This window comes from Lemur catta, chromosome 1 (assembly GCF_020740605.2).
Source record: "Lemur catta isolate mLemCat1 chromosome 1, mLemCat1.pri, whole genome shotgun sequence".
In the NCBI taxonomy this organism is placed as follows: Eukaryota; Metazoa; Chordata; class Mammalia; order Primates; family Lemuridae; genus Lemur; species Lemur catta.
The window spans coordinates 82,989,580-83,003,913 of NC_059128.1; the positions used below are offsets into that span (position 1 = coordinate 82,989,580).

Here is a 14,334-nt window from a genome sequence, read left to right on the forward strand (position 1 = left end):
TACTTTCCTTAAAAGACTTAATAGTGAAATAAGCAGTTATCAACTGCTTTTTACAAAATAACCCATCTTTTTTAAGAGAACCCCCTAGCACAATTAGGCATTTGCATTTCATTTTTCAAAGAAAAATAAATTTTTAGTCAGTATATATATAGTGGTAATTTCCTTTAGTGACTTGTGAGAATGGTGTGTTTTTAAGTTTAATAGAAAATAAAGGATGGAAGAACTAAAGACATCTCAATGTTATCAGATGACAGACTTCGTTACAAACGAATTCTTCACTCACTCATTCATTCATTCAATATTTATTTATTAAAGGCTTGCTATATGTATAAGGCAAAAAAAAATAAACAAAATCATAATACTATACACTTTCATTCTGTATTGAAACAATACTGTCAGTAATAAATATACAAGACAAAAAAAAGTAAATTGAATTTATTTTGGATGACTGCAGCAAAACACACCCGGTAAAAGACTCCTTACTTCTATTTCTGCAGATTCCACCCTGTTTTCAATTATTTCGATACATTGTCTCTTAGCTGGTGGTTCTTCACTTATAACAGTTTCTTCAGCAATGTCCGTTGCTGGTACTGTTAATACTAAAATGAAAAAAATGTATGCATTACTTCATTTTCAGATAGGTTTAGTAGAAATAAAACTAGTCTTGACATCATTGATGCTACTCATCTAAAATAAGAATATTCCAAAATAATAATTCCAAAACACTGATTTGCTTTTTATGAGGATGCCCATATTTGTCTTTTTCACCTTGCTTTTTTATTATAATCTACTTATTGAAGTACCTACTGATTTTTAAAAATTGTATATAATATAGTCATTCATATGACTCAAAAATCAAAATATTTAACAAGCATATTTTGGGAGGTCTCATGCACACTCTTCTAATACAGATAATCATTTATTTCTTGTACATTTTTCTTATATTAATTTATTTTAAAACAAATGTACATTCTCATTTTTCTTTCTTACACAAAAGCTAGCATACATATAATACATTCATTCAAACATACATACAACAGATACATTATTTTGCATCTGTTGTTTTCACTCTAAATATTTAGAGTATTTTATATCAGTACATAGAGAGCTTCCTTTTATTTAGGTACCTAATATTCCATTATATGGACATACCATTATGAATACTGCTCATAAACTTTGCTTGTTTCCCTTTTAGACTGTTGGACTTTATCTCAGTTTTTAGTAGCTCTTTATATAAATGTAAATATATAGAGAGGCTGTCCTGGCTTTGCACAGCAGTATAGGACTAAAAGTCACTGTGCAAGCTGAAACCATGCAAAGCAATCTTAACAATCAATGAGAATTACAATTGTTCCATGGCCTTTAAAATTTTTTGTCATGAACCTTGAAAGCATTATGCTAAAAAATATTTGTCAAAACATGAAAAACTCTGTCAGTTATTAAATATAAATGTAAACAGAAATTTAAAAAAATTAAAACTAGTATTTATTTAGTACAATGTAATTTAAAACATCAGAAATATTGAGAATTAAAGTATTTTCTTTTCATTCATATCATATTTACAAATTTTTCTTTTTTTGGGGGGGGAGATAGGGTCTCAGTCTATTGCCCAGGATAGAGTATAGTGGTACAATCATAGCTCATTGCAACCTCAAACTCCTGGGCTCAAGCAATCCTCCTACCTCAGCCTTCCAAGTACCTGGGACTATAAGCATGTGCCACCAGGCCTGGCTTTTTCTTTTTTAATTTTTTGTAAAGATAGGGTTCTCACTATGATACCCAGGCTGGTCTTGAACTCCTGGCCTCAAGTGATCCTCCTATCTCAGCCTCCCAAAGTGCTGGTACTACAGGCATGAGCCACTGCACCCAGCCTCTAAGTTCCTTTTTCAGCCAGAATACTTTTGGGCCAATTTCTCTTTCCACCTAGTGTGTACTCAGAGAAAGCAAGCTATTTGTAAGGGATTACAAAAATGTGATTCAAGGCAAAATTAAATGCTTTGGAAAATATATCACAATTTCCTGAGAATTAAAAATAAACACAAACTTTATACAAATGTCTACTACTAACCTTGTTGTCCATCTGGCATGGTCACAATGATAGGCTGACCTATGCCACTGGTGGGAATGGAGTGTAAATTTCCAAGCTGAATTCCATCTGTAACTATTGTGATAACTTGCTGACCCCCAGAACTAACTACTTGCTGAATTGCACCATCCACAGATTCTGCCGTAACCACTTCCTCCGTGGCAACTACTGGAAAAGAAAAAAAAGTAAAAATCAGTGAACATATATAACAGTATAAAGAGAAATTTTTTAATACTTTTACTTTGCTACTTTTGCCTTTCCTGCTTCTTCCTCCCACAGAAAAACTTTTACATGGTTTTTAACTCAGTCTCCAGTGGTGGTGTAGACACCTATATAAACAGTGGACTACAAGTCTCATAATTTACAATAAGTGAGTTCTAACTATTTTTACATGTGAGTGATTAAATAAACAATTTCTCTTCATTTCATTATATGAGGTACAAAATTTATAAGACCTCCTAAGATCATGACAAAGGTTATATATGCTTCATAGAACTCTACAATTCAAAAGATAATTTTGAATATGGTTATATTCCATTTATATTTACACATGAATTGATACACAGAATAAACAGTATTCCCTTTTTGGATGAGTGAGCAAGGGTTGCCTTGATAATAAGCAGCATGCAGATCTGGTACTGTATGATATTAAAAAGATAAAATTTTAACATTTACATAAATAAAATCCCCAAATATGCTCTTAATAATTTATGAGAGTCTCCGAGAGGATTCTGGCAGCCAAAAACACCACCTCTGGCCTTGCCTGGGTAAAGAAACCACACGTTAATACTGCCAAAATCCTCTCCCACAGGTACTCCTATGCCCAGATACTGATCCCAAAAGACATGCACAGGAACATTCATCACAGCTTTACTCATAAGAGTCAAAAACTAGAAACAGCCCAGATATTCACTGATAGTAAATAAATTATGATAGAGTCATATATCAGAATACTCTACAGCAATTAAAGTGACTATATGCAAAACATGGATGAATCTGACAAAAAATACTGAGTAATGTCAATCACACACAAAATAATATATACTACCTTCCATTTATGGACCGAGCAACACTTACACAAGAGTGACCACTTTGTGCTGATTCCGCAAACTGTACAATTATCATTTATGAACTTTTCTGTATGTATGTTAGACTTCGGTGAAGAAGTATCAAAAGGAATAATGATAATAGTGAATTATAACACTGAATTTTAAAAAATATATCTATAATAATACCTCATAAAAGAGGAGAGAAAGGAAGAAAGGGAAAAGATCTTGATAGAAAGTGACATCTGAATAATGTAAAAGGAATGACAAATTAAGAAATATTACATATATAAATATATTAAGAAATATTAACTCCTAATGTAATAATTTATTCAAGTAAGGATCACTAGTGAGTGCTAGAAGCATTGGTGAAATGTTTTGGGGAAGCAGGACATTCAAATGGGTTCTCAAAATATCATACCAAAGATTACTATTAGTTATGAAGGGGAAAATCTACCTGTAAAGACCTGGCAGTCACCATTTCACCAAATGGTCATTATCAGGATAGGGCGATATTAATATGCCTCCTGAGATGATGCAATGGCAAGTTACAAAATATCACTGGTGTTCTTCCTAGAAATGTCTGACCTGAATCTAACTATTAAAAAACAAATGAATCCAGAATGTGGGTGGTCCTGCAGACAACTAGCTTGGACCCTACGAAGATTTCAATGTCATAAAGAACAAGGGAGGCAGTAGCAATATCCTAGATAAGAGAAGACTGAGAAGACACAATAATCAAATACAATATGGGAACTCTAATTGGATCCTGGATGAAAAACAAATAGCTATAAAGGACATTTTGGGACAACTGGGGAAATGTGAACATGGACCACATGTCAGATAATGTTACTAAAGCGATGCTGATGTTTTTATAAAATAAAATGGAGCTATGGATATGTAGAAGGCAGTCCTTGTTCTTGGAAGATACATGCCAAAATACTTAAAGGTCAAGTATCATGTCTGCAGCCTACTTTCAGATAACTTGGCAAAATAAAAGTGCACCTGTGTGTGTTTATGTGTGTATGAGAACATTTGGGTGTGGCAAGATGTTAAAAGCTGGTGAGTATAGGTGAAAGATGTACAAATTCATCATCTAATTTTTCTATGGGTTTGAAAACTGTCAACATCAAAAAAATTTTGAAAATATGACTAGTTCAGGCCAGGAGCAGTGGCTCACACCTGTAATCCCAGCACGTTGGGAGGCCAAGGTGGGAGGATTGCTTGAGGCCAGGAGTTTGATACCAGCCTAGGCAATATAGCAAGACCCTATCTCTACAAAAACATTTAAAAATTAGCCAGGTGTGGTGGTGCACACCTGTAGTCCCAGCTATTTGGGAGGCTGAGACAGGAGGATCACTTGAGCCTAGGAATTCAAGGTTACAGTGAGCTATGATCGTGCTGCTGCACTCCAGTCCAGGCAACAGAGTGACACCCTTATTAAAAAAAAAAAAAAAAAAAAAACTAGTTCAGAAAAAAGAAATAACATAAAAACTATTTCTAAAATTCCTGGGCTCAAGCAATCTTCCTGCCTCAGTCTCCCAAGTAGCTGGGACCACAGACACATGCCACCATACCTGGCTAATTTTTCTATTTTTTGTAGAGATGGGGTCTTGTTCTTGCTCAGGCTGGTCTCAAACCCCTGGCCTCAAGTGATCCTCTCACCTCAACCTCCCAAAATGCTAAGATTATAGGTGTGAGCTACCATACCCAGCCTTCTAAATGACATGTTTTTTAATGTGCTGAGGCAACACTTTACAAAAAGTATAATTAAATAAAACAATTCTCTATTGAAATCAAGCCACCATCGAGATACACAGTTGCTGTGAAACATACTGAGTTGCCACCAACTCACAATAGGACATTATAGATATTGACGATCACAGGATTTACTAAAGACAAGGAGGCCATAAATATACCAACTTCTTTTTTAAAAAGACAAGATAAATACTGGGATCCTACTTTTTAAGATGTACTCATGGCAAGAGGCCTGGCTTCAACTTTGCTCCTGTGTTATTTGGTAATCACGAATCACAATACAAACCCTGAAGAATATTCAAAATGCAAAAAACCTTTATGTTTTGATTTCTCTCATTATTTTTGTTTGCCTTAAACTATAATTAGGTTTTATCACCAAGCACTTAAAAAAATTTCAGGAAGATAATTACAAAATGAAATGTAGGGCATACAATAGTAATATATTCGATAGAACTACTAAGGTTTCAAAACCATTAAGTATTGCTTTGATTTTTTAAAGAAAATCCATATGAAAAAGAAATGTTCACTCTGGTTGAATACTAACTACAGGTAGTAAATATTTTAAAGCATAATCATATGTAAGAAATTTCTGAGATCACAAACAATCAAGGCACAACTCAAAAACTTTCATCTTTGCATTATTTGCAATGACTGTCATTAAAATAATAATCAGTTCTTGCCTTTCATCTAAAAAGCTTTCTTTTTAAGTTGTGCTATGGCAAGGTATTTAAGAAAAAATTAAAAGGAAACCAATTATGTAAGAAGACAAAGTGCCCCCCAGAAACCCTAAGAACAACCCAAGAGTAAAACGTTGAAACACAAAAGAATAAAACAGAAAACCTAAAAACTCTAAAAAGATGGTTGATTTAAAAAAATAAGGATATATATATATATATATATATATTCAAAATTGTAAAAACCCCTGGATAAAAAAATAACTGTAATGTCATAAATATTCATTACCTAATTCAAAAGTCAAAGAGAGTAGGTGGGGGATGAGGGATCAAAAACTACCTATTGGGTGACAATCTATACTATTTGAGCAAGGGGCACAATAAAATCCCTGATGATACCACTATACAATAAAAAACACTTATACCCCTAAATCTTTTGGGGAGAAAAAAGTCAAGTTGCAATATTTACAGAGAGCCTAAATAATCTGCAGTACCTTTGAAGATAAGATATCTGAGGTCTCTTATTCAACATGACTTTTGAATTATAATGCCATAAAAATGAAGTAAGATAGGGAAGAAAACTGTCTTTGAAATGTTCTAAAAGACTCAAAATTCTACATAGAAATATTTAAACAATAAAATAGAAACTATGCTTATTGAGGAAAAGTAACATTTCAAAGGTACCATGCCTGTAATTGAACCTGAAATTAAAAACAAAAAAAGCAAAAACAATCTCACGAGGCCCAGTAAGTACCCCCTAGAGCCAATTCAGTTTTAATACCCTATTTTAGGAACAGACCAAAAAACAATGTGCAAAAGGGACCTGGTGCAAATTTCACTATTAGGGAGAAAGGAGGAAATTGTTAACAGCTACCAGATGCATTACACCTTTTGAAAAACCATCTTATTAGCAATTAGCAAACGCTGCCCTAAATACAAAAAGAAGGGTGGTATGGATGTCAAGCTAATCGAGGTATTATATAATTGCGCCACAAGGAAGACTAAAGCTAAGCAAAGTTGATATAGGACTGAAGGCTAAAGCCACAAAGCAGAGATTTATGAAAGAGTATTTTAAAAGGACCAGATAACTACACTATAGATGTAAGGCCACATCTTAACCAATCACAATCTCCAATTCTACATCCCAAATAACTCTCAAATCTAATCACTTATTATCTCTTTGCCAAATCATAATTTATGCTACCATCATAGTGTCTCTTCCCTGGTTGATTACATTAGACTCCTAACTAAACTCCCTTCCAGAGCATTCTTCTAAGCCTCCCAAAGTGATCATTTTAAAGTCCTCCATAATCTTACCTTCAACCAACCACCATGGGTTACTCTACCACTCACTGGGTTTAGCCACACTGGCCTCTGCGTCCCCTGAAAAGACAAGCTCTTTCCTGCCTCAAAAGCTTCACATTTCCCTCTTCCTAAGACGTTCTTCCCCCAATTTTTATCTAATTCCTTCTTAATCTTTGGTTGAAATGTCTCTTCCTTTAGGAAGATTCCCTGACCTATCAGAGTGGCCTATAGGCTTTAGAAGAAAGACATGAAAATATGATTGCTTCTGTTTATTAATGAATAGTGTACTACATAGTGGTGGTTTTCCTCATAAGAAAAAATAGAACTGCAATTCCCAAAAGGCAACTTTTACTTTTCTGTCTCTTCATTTTGGAATGACTTTCAAAATAGAAATGACTTCCAAAATGGTATGACTTGGAATGAGTTCCTATCTATCTAAATCCCACCCACTCTTTGGGGCACAATTCAACACGACCTTCTCCACTGTACCCACCCACAACTCCAGCTAAAGTAATCTCTTTCCTCTGAACAACAACAGTAATTCAACGAGATATTTTAATCATCAAGCATTGACAACCTACAGTTATATTTGCTTGTAACATCAAGAAAAGACAGATGTATTATTTGGTTCCTCAATGAAAGCATTATATTAATAATAGACCTTATGAGGTTCTCTTTGGACTAACATTAAAATTTGTTTTATATATCAAAGGTGGTCCTAATGCAATCCTGAAGGTGCTATTTAAAGCCATAATTTCAAAGTGAGATGCCTTCGTATCCTACACTATTACAAGTGCCTTCCCTTTATATATAGGACCATGTCCAACCAGCCAGCTTCCACTTAAAATGCAGTCCATCTGCTGCTACATTCTGGTTATCTGGTATCTAGTAAAAATGTTTCTTATACTACTTGGCTGGTAAAAGAAAAGAACGTGCCATAACAGTTAATGTACTGACGGTTCTTACAGTATATTTTGGTCTACAATCATTTAAACAGGGCAAGACAGTAGCAGAACACTTATTTCAACAGACTACTTATTACTACAAAAAGCTACAGAAACAGACAAACCCCAGAAGTAAAGTGGAAATAGCGATGCTTTTGTTTGATATAAGATAAAATGATAATTACACAAATACTTCAATATTGTATAATTCCAATATCACAAACCAAATTATAAACATTCTAAAAGAGACCAGCCCACACATCACCTGAAGAAATTGTATAGGAGAGGCAGTATATTATAGTGGTCACAGACACACAACTTGGGAATCGGTCAGACTTTGAGCATAATTCTCCTTTTAACACTTAACAGCCATGTGACCTTGGATAAAATTATTCAACCTCCACTAACCTCAGTTTCATCACACGTAAAATGGAGGTACTACTACTGTATTTTCCAGATCCTAACAAGGCCTTGAAAAGATATATATAAACATTTCTAGAATCAGAATGAATCTGACAACTGATGGTAAAAGAAACTGGACAGCCAAGAGTCAGAGAAATAATGTGTCAGATTTATCTTTGCCTGAGCATGTGCAAATTGAGCATTGAGAAGATATTTATTTGATTACACATCTCAGTTGAGTTGTTTACATTGGTGGCAACATACTTACCCGAACTTTTACTTAATTCAAGCTCTTAAAATATCTGCAAAAAGATTCCCCTATGATGTAGCATATTAAAATGAAAAATTATTATGTTCACAGAAGATTGTATGTCACATACAATAAAAGTCAATTGAAATTACTAATTCTCTCAGACTAGACCATAACATTTTCAAAAGAAGAAGTTAAAGAAGTTGGTGTGGCCAATTCATGGAGCCAAACGTCTAAACATCAGAACTGCCGGTGACTGTCAAAAAAAGCCATTTAATTTTCAGGGATATGTAATTTAACTAAAGAAAAGAAATTTACAAATTTAACCAAAGAGAAACAACCAGTGAAATCTGTTTTCTTTGATATGCTCCTGCAATTACAAAGGTGCTAAAGAGGGTAAGTATTTGAATCTGTGACTTTTAAGATACACATTTGACTTGTTTTTCTAACCTGGAGTTTCTGAGGAATTGGACAAGGGAGCAGATGCTTCCGCTAAGGCAGCTAATGTAGCTAATACTGATGTAGAGGAGTTTCCAAACTGAACAGCAGATACACCCGTTTCATCTATAAGAAAAAAGAAAATAGATTTTAATTTCTGAGGAGCTTAATCCAATGTGTATTTCTGATATTCTGTTCTATTTTATTCAACTGTTAAATGAAGCTTGGATAGCATTAGTTTTTGAAAGGTAATACTGCAATACATTTTGCAATATCATCTTTCTTTAGATTGTTTTGTCTCACAAAAATTTATTTTTGCCAATTATACCAAAGAAAACCAAGGTAGCTGATATAATCTTACCCTTATTCTCCAACAGTCCTTTCTTAAAAGGATGAATACCTACTAAAGCATAAAATCTCAACCGCTATCCTATAGGCATCTCAATACCTGTTGCCTTGGATGAATTTTCTGAAGATACCAGACCTGTTAGGTTCACCACCCCTCCAGGTCCAATGATAAACTGTGGTGTTGCAGCATGTATCGTCACAGTGTCAGGGCTCTCTGGGTTTGTGTTGATTTGGTTCTGCATAGCAATCTAAGGGACAAATCACCACAAAGTCTTCAGAATTATAACCAGAACATATAGCACAAACACACATATAAAGGAACATTCTCTAAGAAGAATCATATAATACAAATGGAAATATTTGTCTATGGTCTACTGAAAGTGTAGTGGTAAGTCATAGGTATGAATTTACATCCTAAGTTCCCCTCTTAGGCAAAGTAGCAAAATCTTGTGAGAGGAGAAATGGGTACCTGAAAAGCTTTTATAGAACACAGAAAAATTAGACATTAAAAGATATTCTACTACCCTGTAGCTACAGAAATTAAATTAAATTAAATTATTTCCTCTACTGCATTCAGCAATATATAATACTATATATATAAAGCATGGCCTTCTCAACTAGTTGTTTCCTCCTTCAACCCCAACCCCTAAACTACACTCCTAGGAGTAAAAGAATGGGAAGAGGCATGGTAAAATTCATTTTCCTGAACATAAAACATTTTTAAGTAACTAGAGGAAGTTCAATGGAGTCAGTTGGCTTTAGAGAAGAATTCTACTGGGAAAGGGAATGAGAAGATAGACAAGTAGAGGCAATAAATAAAGATAATTTACATCATGTCATCTAGCTGAAGAAAAGAGAAGTAAAATTGGTTACTAGAAAAATCTGCCCCAAAGCCAGAAACAACTATGTCCACAAACAGATTTTTTAGAGGATGTTGTAATATAAAAGAAACAAATCAGAATGATAAAAATGAAATAACTCACTCAAGGGACATTATTGTGGTTGCTAAACATTATTTTAAATTTTTACAAAGTAATTTATAATAGACTTTGAAAAACCATATAGTACCCAAAAAGACAACAAAAATAATTAATAGAATAAAATGTCTAGAAGGGGAATTCAGGAACTTAAAACACACAAAGGAATCACCGTATCTAACCTAATATTACATAAAAAGGCTGTGATCTTACAATCAGGAAAATGAATAGTAACAAACAAAAGAGGAAGTGAAAGCAAAAAAAGCTTGTCCAAAGTAACTAAGTCCAAAACGGAAAGCTACAAGCTCAATAGTTTAAATTATCCACAAGACAGATCCATTGACATATAAAGCTTCCTTTTATTTATTTTCTTAAATTAAAAGCCAAAAGTTACCTGTAATATCTCTGCTAAATCTTCATTTCCATTGTCTATTGAAATATCAAATGCAGTTTTACAAAATTTACTTTGTGTGTGTACATCAGCACCATATTTGATTAAAAGTTCCACCACTTCTTGATGATTGTGTTCTGTGGCCCAGTGCAGAGCTGTCATCTTTAACATGTCCTTTGCATTGACATCAGCACCATGCTACAAAAATATTTCAAAATAAGAGATCACTAAAATATGAAATATTGTATGTAAAGAATTCCAAATATGAAAACACTAGTCCCTATGCTTTAAGGCAAGAATAACATGTTCAATCCTTTATTTTTGTGTGTTAAATATATATTCCAGCAATTAATGTCACTTAATCATTTCTCTATCACGTTGACTTTCCTATCTGCTTTCCTTCTAATTTCTTAGGAATGAGGCAATTACTTTCTCAGTCACCCAGCTATGGGCATGAGGGCTAGAATGGCATAAGAAGTAAAGGAAACTATGAGCATTCCTCCAAAGTCCTCTTTAATGTTATAAGGGAGCTGGTCCCTTAGTTCCTCATTGATACAAAAATAGCCTTTGCTTTCAAAACTAGTGCAATATAAGGAATTAAAAGAGAGCGATCTAGAGGTACACTATCCAATAAGATACCTACTAGACACATGTTGCTATTAAACACTTGAAATATAGCTAGTCAGAATAGAGATGTACCATATATGTAAATACACACTGGAATTCAAAGATTTACTACCAAAAAATAGAATGTGAAATATCTCATTAACAATTTTATATTGATTGAATGTTGAAATGGTAACCTTTGTATATAGTGGGTTAAAAAACATAATATTAAAATAACTTTTTACTTTTTTAATGTAGTTAATAGGATACTTAGAATTACAGCATATTTAATTATATAATTTCATTTATGGCTTACATTACATTTCTTTTAGATAGGCTGAGGGGCAAGGATAAAAAGGATCAGGAATAATGTCTACTACTCTATGCTTCAGAATTTTCTATATCACTCTTGGCATTTAGATGATTAAAGAAAAATCCCCATTTATATTATTTGTTAATTTGTTTGTTAATCATTCTGGCCTAATGATCCCTTTCATGAACTTTTTGACGGTATTAGGACAAAGCTGTAGTCCCTCACCATAAGGTACACCAAGGTCTAAGAAATCAATTATTTGACTTAATTAAGAATATATCTAAAGGAAGTTTTTTTGTTTTGTTTTGTTTTGTTTGAGACAGAGTCTCACTCTGTTGCTCTGGCTAGAGTGCCATGGCGTCACCCTAGCTCACAGCAACCTCCAACTCCTGGGCTCAAGCGATCCTCCTGCCTCAGCCTCCCAAGTAGCTGGGACTACAGGCATGTGCCACCATGCCCGGCTAATTTTTCTATATATATTTTTAGCTGTCCATATAATTTCTTTCTATTTTTAGTAGAGACAGGGTCTCGTTCTTGCTCAGGGTGGTCCCGAACTTCTGAGCTCAAACGATCTGCCCACCTCAGCCTCCCAGAGTGCTAGGATTACAGGCGTGAGCCACCGCGCCCGGCCTCTAAAGGAAGTTTTTTCACCTCAGGAATGAAAACTTTAAGATAATTTTCATTTAATGGTCTGATATACACAAAAAATGAGACACCACAGGTAAACCACTAGGTAGGCATTCAAGGGGCTTACCTTCAAAAAGCAAAGTGCCAAACAACCACATACCTTAAGCAAAACCTCTACTATGCTGGCATGGCCCTCAGAAGCTGCCATGTGCAATGGTGTTCGGTCCACTTTGGTTCTGGCATCCCTACTTACACCAGCTCGGAGTAGTACCTCTGTGGTGGAATAATGCCCGTACTGTGCTGCCAGATGAAGTGGAGAAGTTCCCAGCTATGCCACAAGAAAAAAAAAATCCACACTTATTGTTATTTTTAATATACTTCTACTACTATGGACTATTTTATATTTTCTGTTTACGTAGTAAACAGATTATCTTTATGTTATCTGTTTACACAGTAACTCAAAAGAAATGACTTGATTTATGCTTATCACAGCCTCTTCATAGAGGCCTTCAAGAATCCCCACTTTTAAGTGAAGAAAAGCTAATATTTCCTTAAATTCAAACTTTCCTTCTTCATTATTTTTTATCAGATAAATAGCCGAAACAAAATTAATTTCTTTAGGGATTAGAGATAACTAGGGTTTGAGAAATTTTTCTGAGTATTGGAATGTTTTCTTTATACCAATCACACAAAACTTGCTAATGTTAACTTCTTTTTATCTATAAGATTCATAACAAATAAATGTAATAGTGTAAATTTTTATATTAATTGGATCAAAACTTTTGTAGGACTTTAAAAGTTAATTAAAGCACCTCAGTGTTTTTTGTTTTTTCTAGACACAGTCTTGCTCTGTCACCCAGGCTAGACTGAAGTGGCGTCATCATAGCTCACTGCAAACTGAAACTTGGGCTCAAGCGATCCTCCTGCCTCAGCCTCCCAAGTAGCTTGGACTACAGATTCGAATCACCACGTCTGGCTTATTTTTCTATTTTTTTGTAGAGACGGAGTCTTACTCTTGCTAGACTGGTCTCAAACTCCTGACCTCAAGCAATCCTCCCACCTCGGCCTCCCAAAGTGCTAGGATTACAGGCATGAGCTACCACGCCTAGGCCCTCAGTGATCTTTTTAAAAGGGGTTAATGTAGTCATTTTTCAAAGGAAAAATCTGAGATGTACTTGCCAAAGGTGAGTCAGGATAGAACCAAAACAGAACCCAGTTCTGAAATTGGTTCCACGTGGTCTAGCCATTAAATTGACATCTACCATATACAGGGGAGGTACTAAGATGTGAGTGAAGGAAGTCTTATCAGAGGCATAACTTTAAATAGGTGAAACTCAGAATTAAGTTACTTCACATGCATTTAGAGGCATATAAAATCCCTACAACTCTGACTGACAAATTCATTGATATTCCACAGAACTAAGATATTTCACTAGAACATGAAATTTGCTAAGACCACCACTGTAGTAACGGCAAGTTTTTTAAATGATTTCCACAGAACACACTATGCTAAGACCCTAACAATTATTATCTCATTTAATCTCTTGAGAACATAGTTATTATTACTATCCTCACTTGGCAGTAAAAGATCCTAAGGCACAAAGAGGTTATTAGTTTGCCTGAAGTAACACAACAAGTAAGAGTTATAATACAAAGCTAGGTATGTGCTCTTAATATATAGTAAAAATGGAAATAATTTACTTTGAGATTAATTATTTTATTACTAATAAAAAAACATATACATATATTTTTTAAATTAGAGATGGGGTCTTGCTATGTTGCCCAGGCTAGAGTGCAGGTACAATCATGGTGCACTGCAGCCTCAAATTCCTGGGTTCAAGCAACCTTCCTGCCTTGCCCGAGTTAAAACCTTATGTTTTTAAGAAAGGGTCATTCCAACAGATCAAAGAAGATTCTTGAATCCTTTCTTTCTCCATGTTTTGTCATATTTTTCTATAACTTGCCCTTTCTACATTCTTAAATTCTAATATTTAACAAAAGTATCTCAATAGCCAACGTTTAGCAACCAAGAGTTTTATTCAATGTGACTTTGTATTTTTTTTCTTCTTGAGAACTTCCCATTTTGGTTGCTGATGCAAAATATATACACATACATATATGTGGTTTAAAGAAAAATAATAAGGTAAACATCTGTGAAATCAACACCAC

The 14,334-nt window shown here is 34.3% G+C and overlaps 1 protein-coding gene across 13 annotated transcripts in view; it reads right to left on the reverse strand.

Moving 5' to 3' along the window:
• The window catches only part of GABPB1 (GA binding protein transcription factor subunit beta 1), a 67,696-nt gene that overhangs the window by 8,319 nt on the left and 45,043 nt on the right, over window positions 1–14,334 (reverse strand). For 8 of the 13 annotated variants that reach the window (XM_045528974.1, XM_045528983.1, XM_045529029.1 and 5 more), the window contains 6 exons: window positions 12,326–12,493; window positions 10,623–10,817; window positions 9,352–9,499; window positions 8,916–9,029; window positions 2,069–2,254; window positions 484–599 (listed from right to left, as the gene is read on the reverse strand). In XM_045528974.1, coding sequence (XP_045384930.1) covers window positions 484–599; window positions 2,069–2,254; window positions 8,916–9,029; window positions 9,352–9,499; window positions 10,623–10,817; window positions 12,326–12,493 — 927 coding nt within the window. Of the gene's footprint in view, window positions 1–286; window positions 600–2,068; window positions 2,255–8,915; window positions 9,030–9,351; window positions 9,500–10,622; window positions 10,818–12,325; window positions 12,494–14,334 lie in introns of those variants that run through there. The other 5 variants (XM_045529053.1, XM_045529060.1, XM_045529043.1 and 2 more) reach the window with 5 other exon arrangements.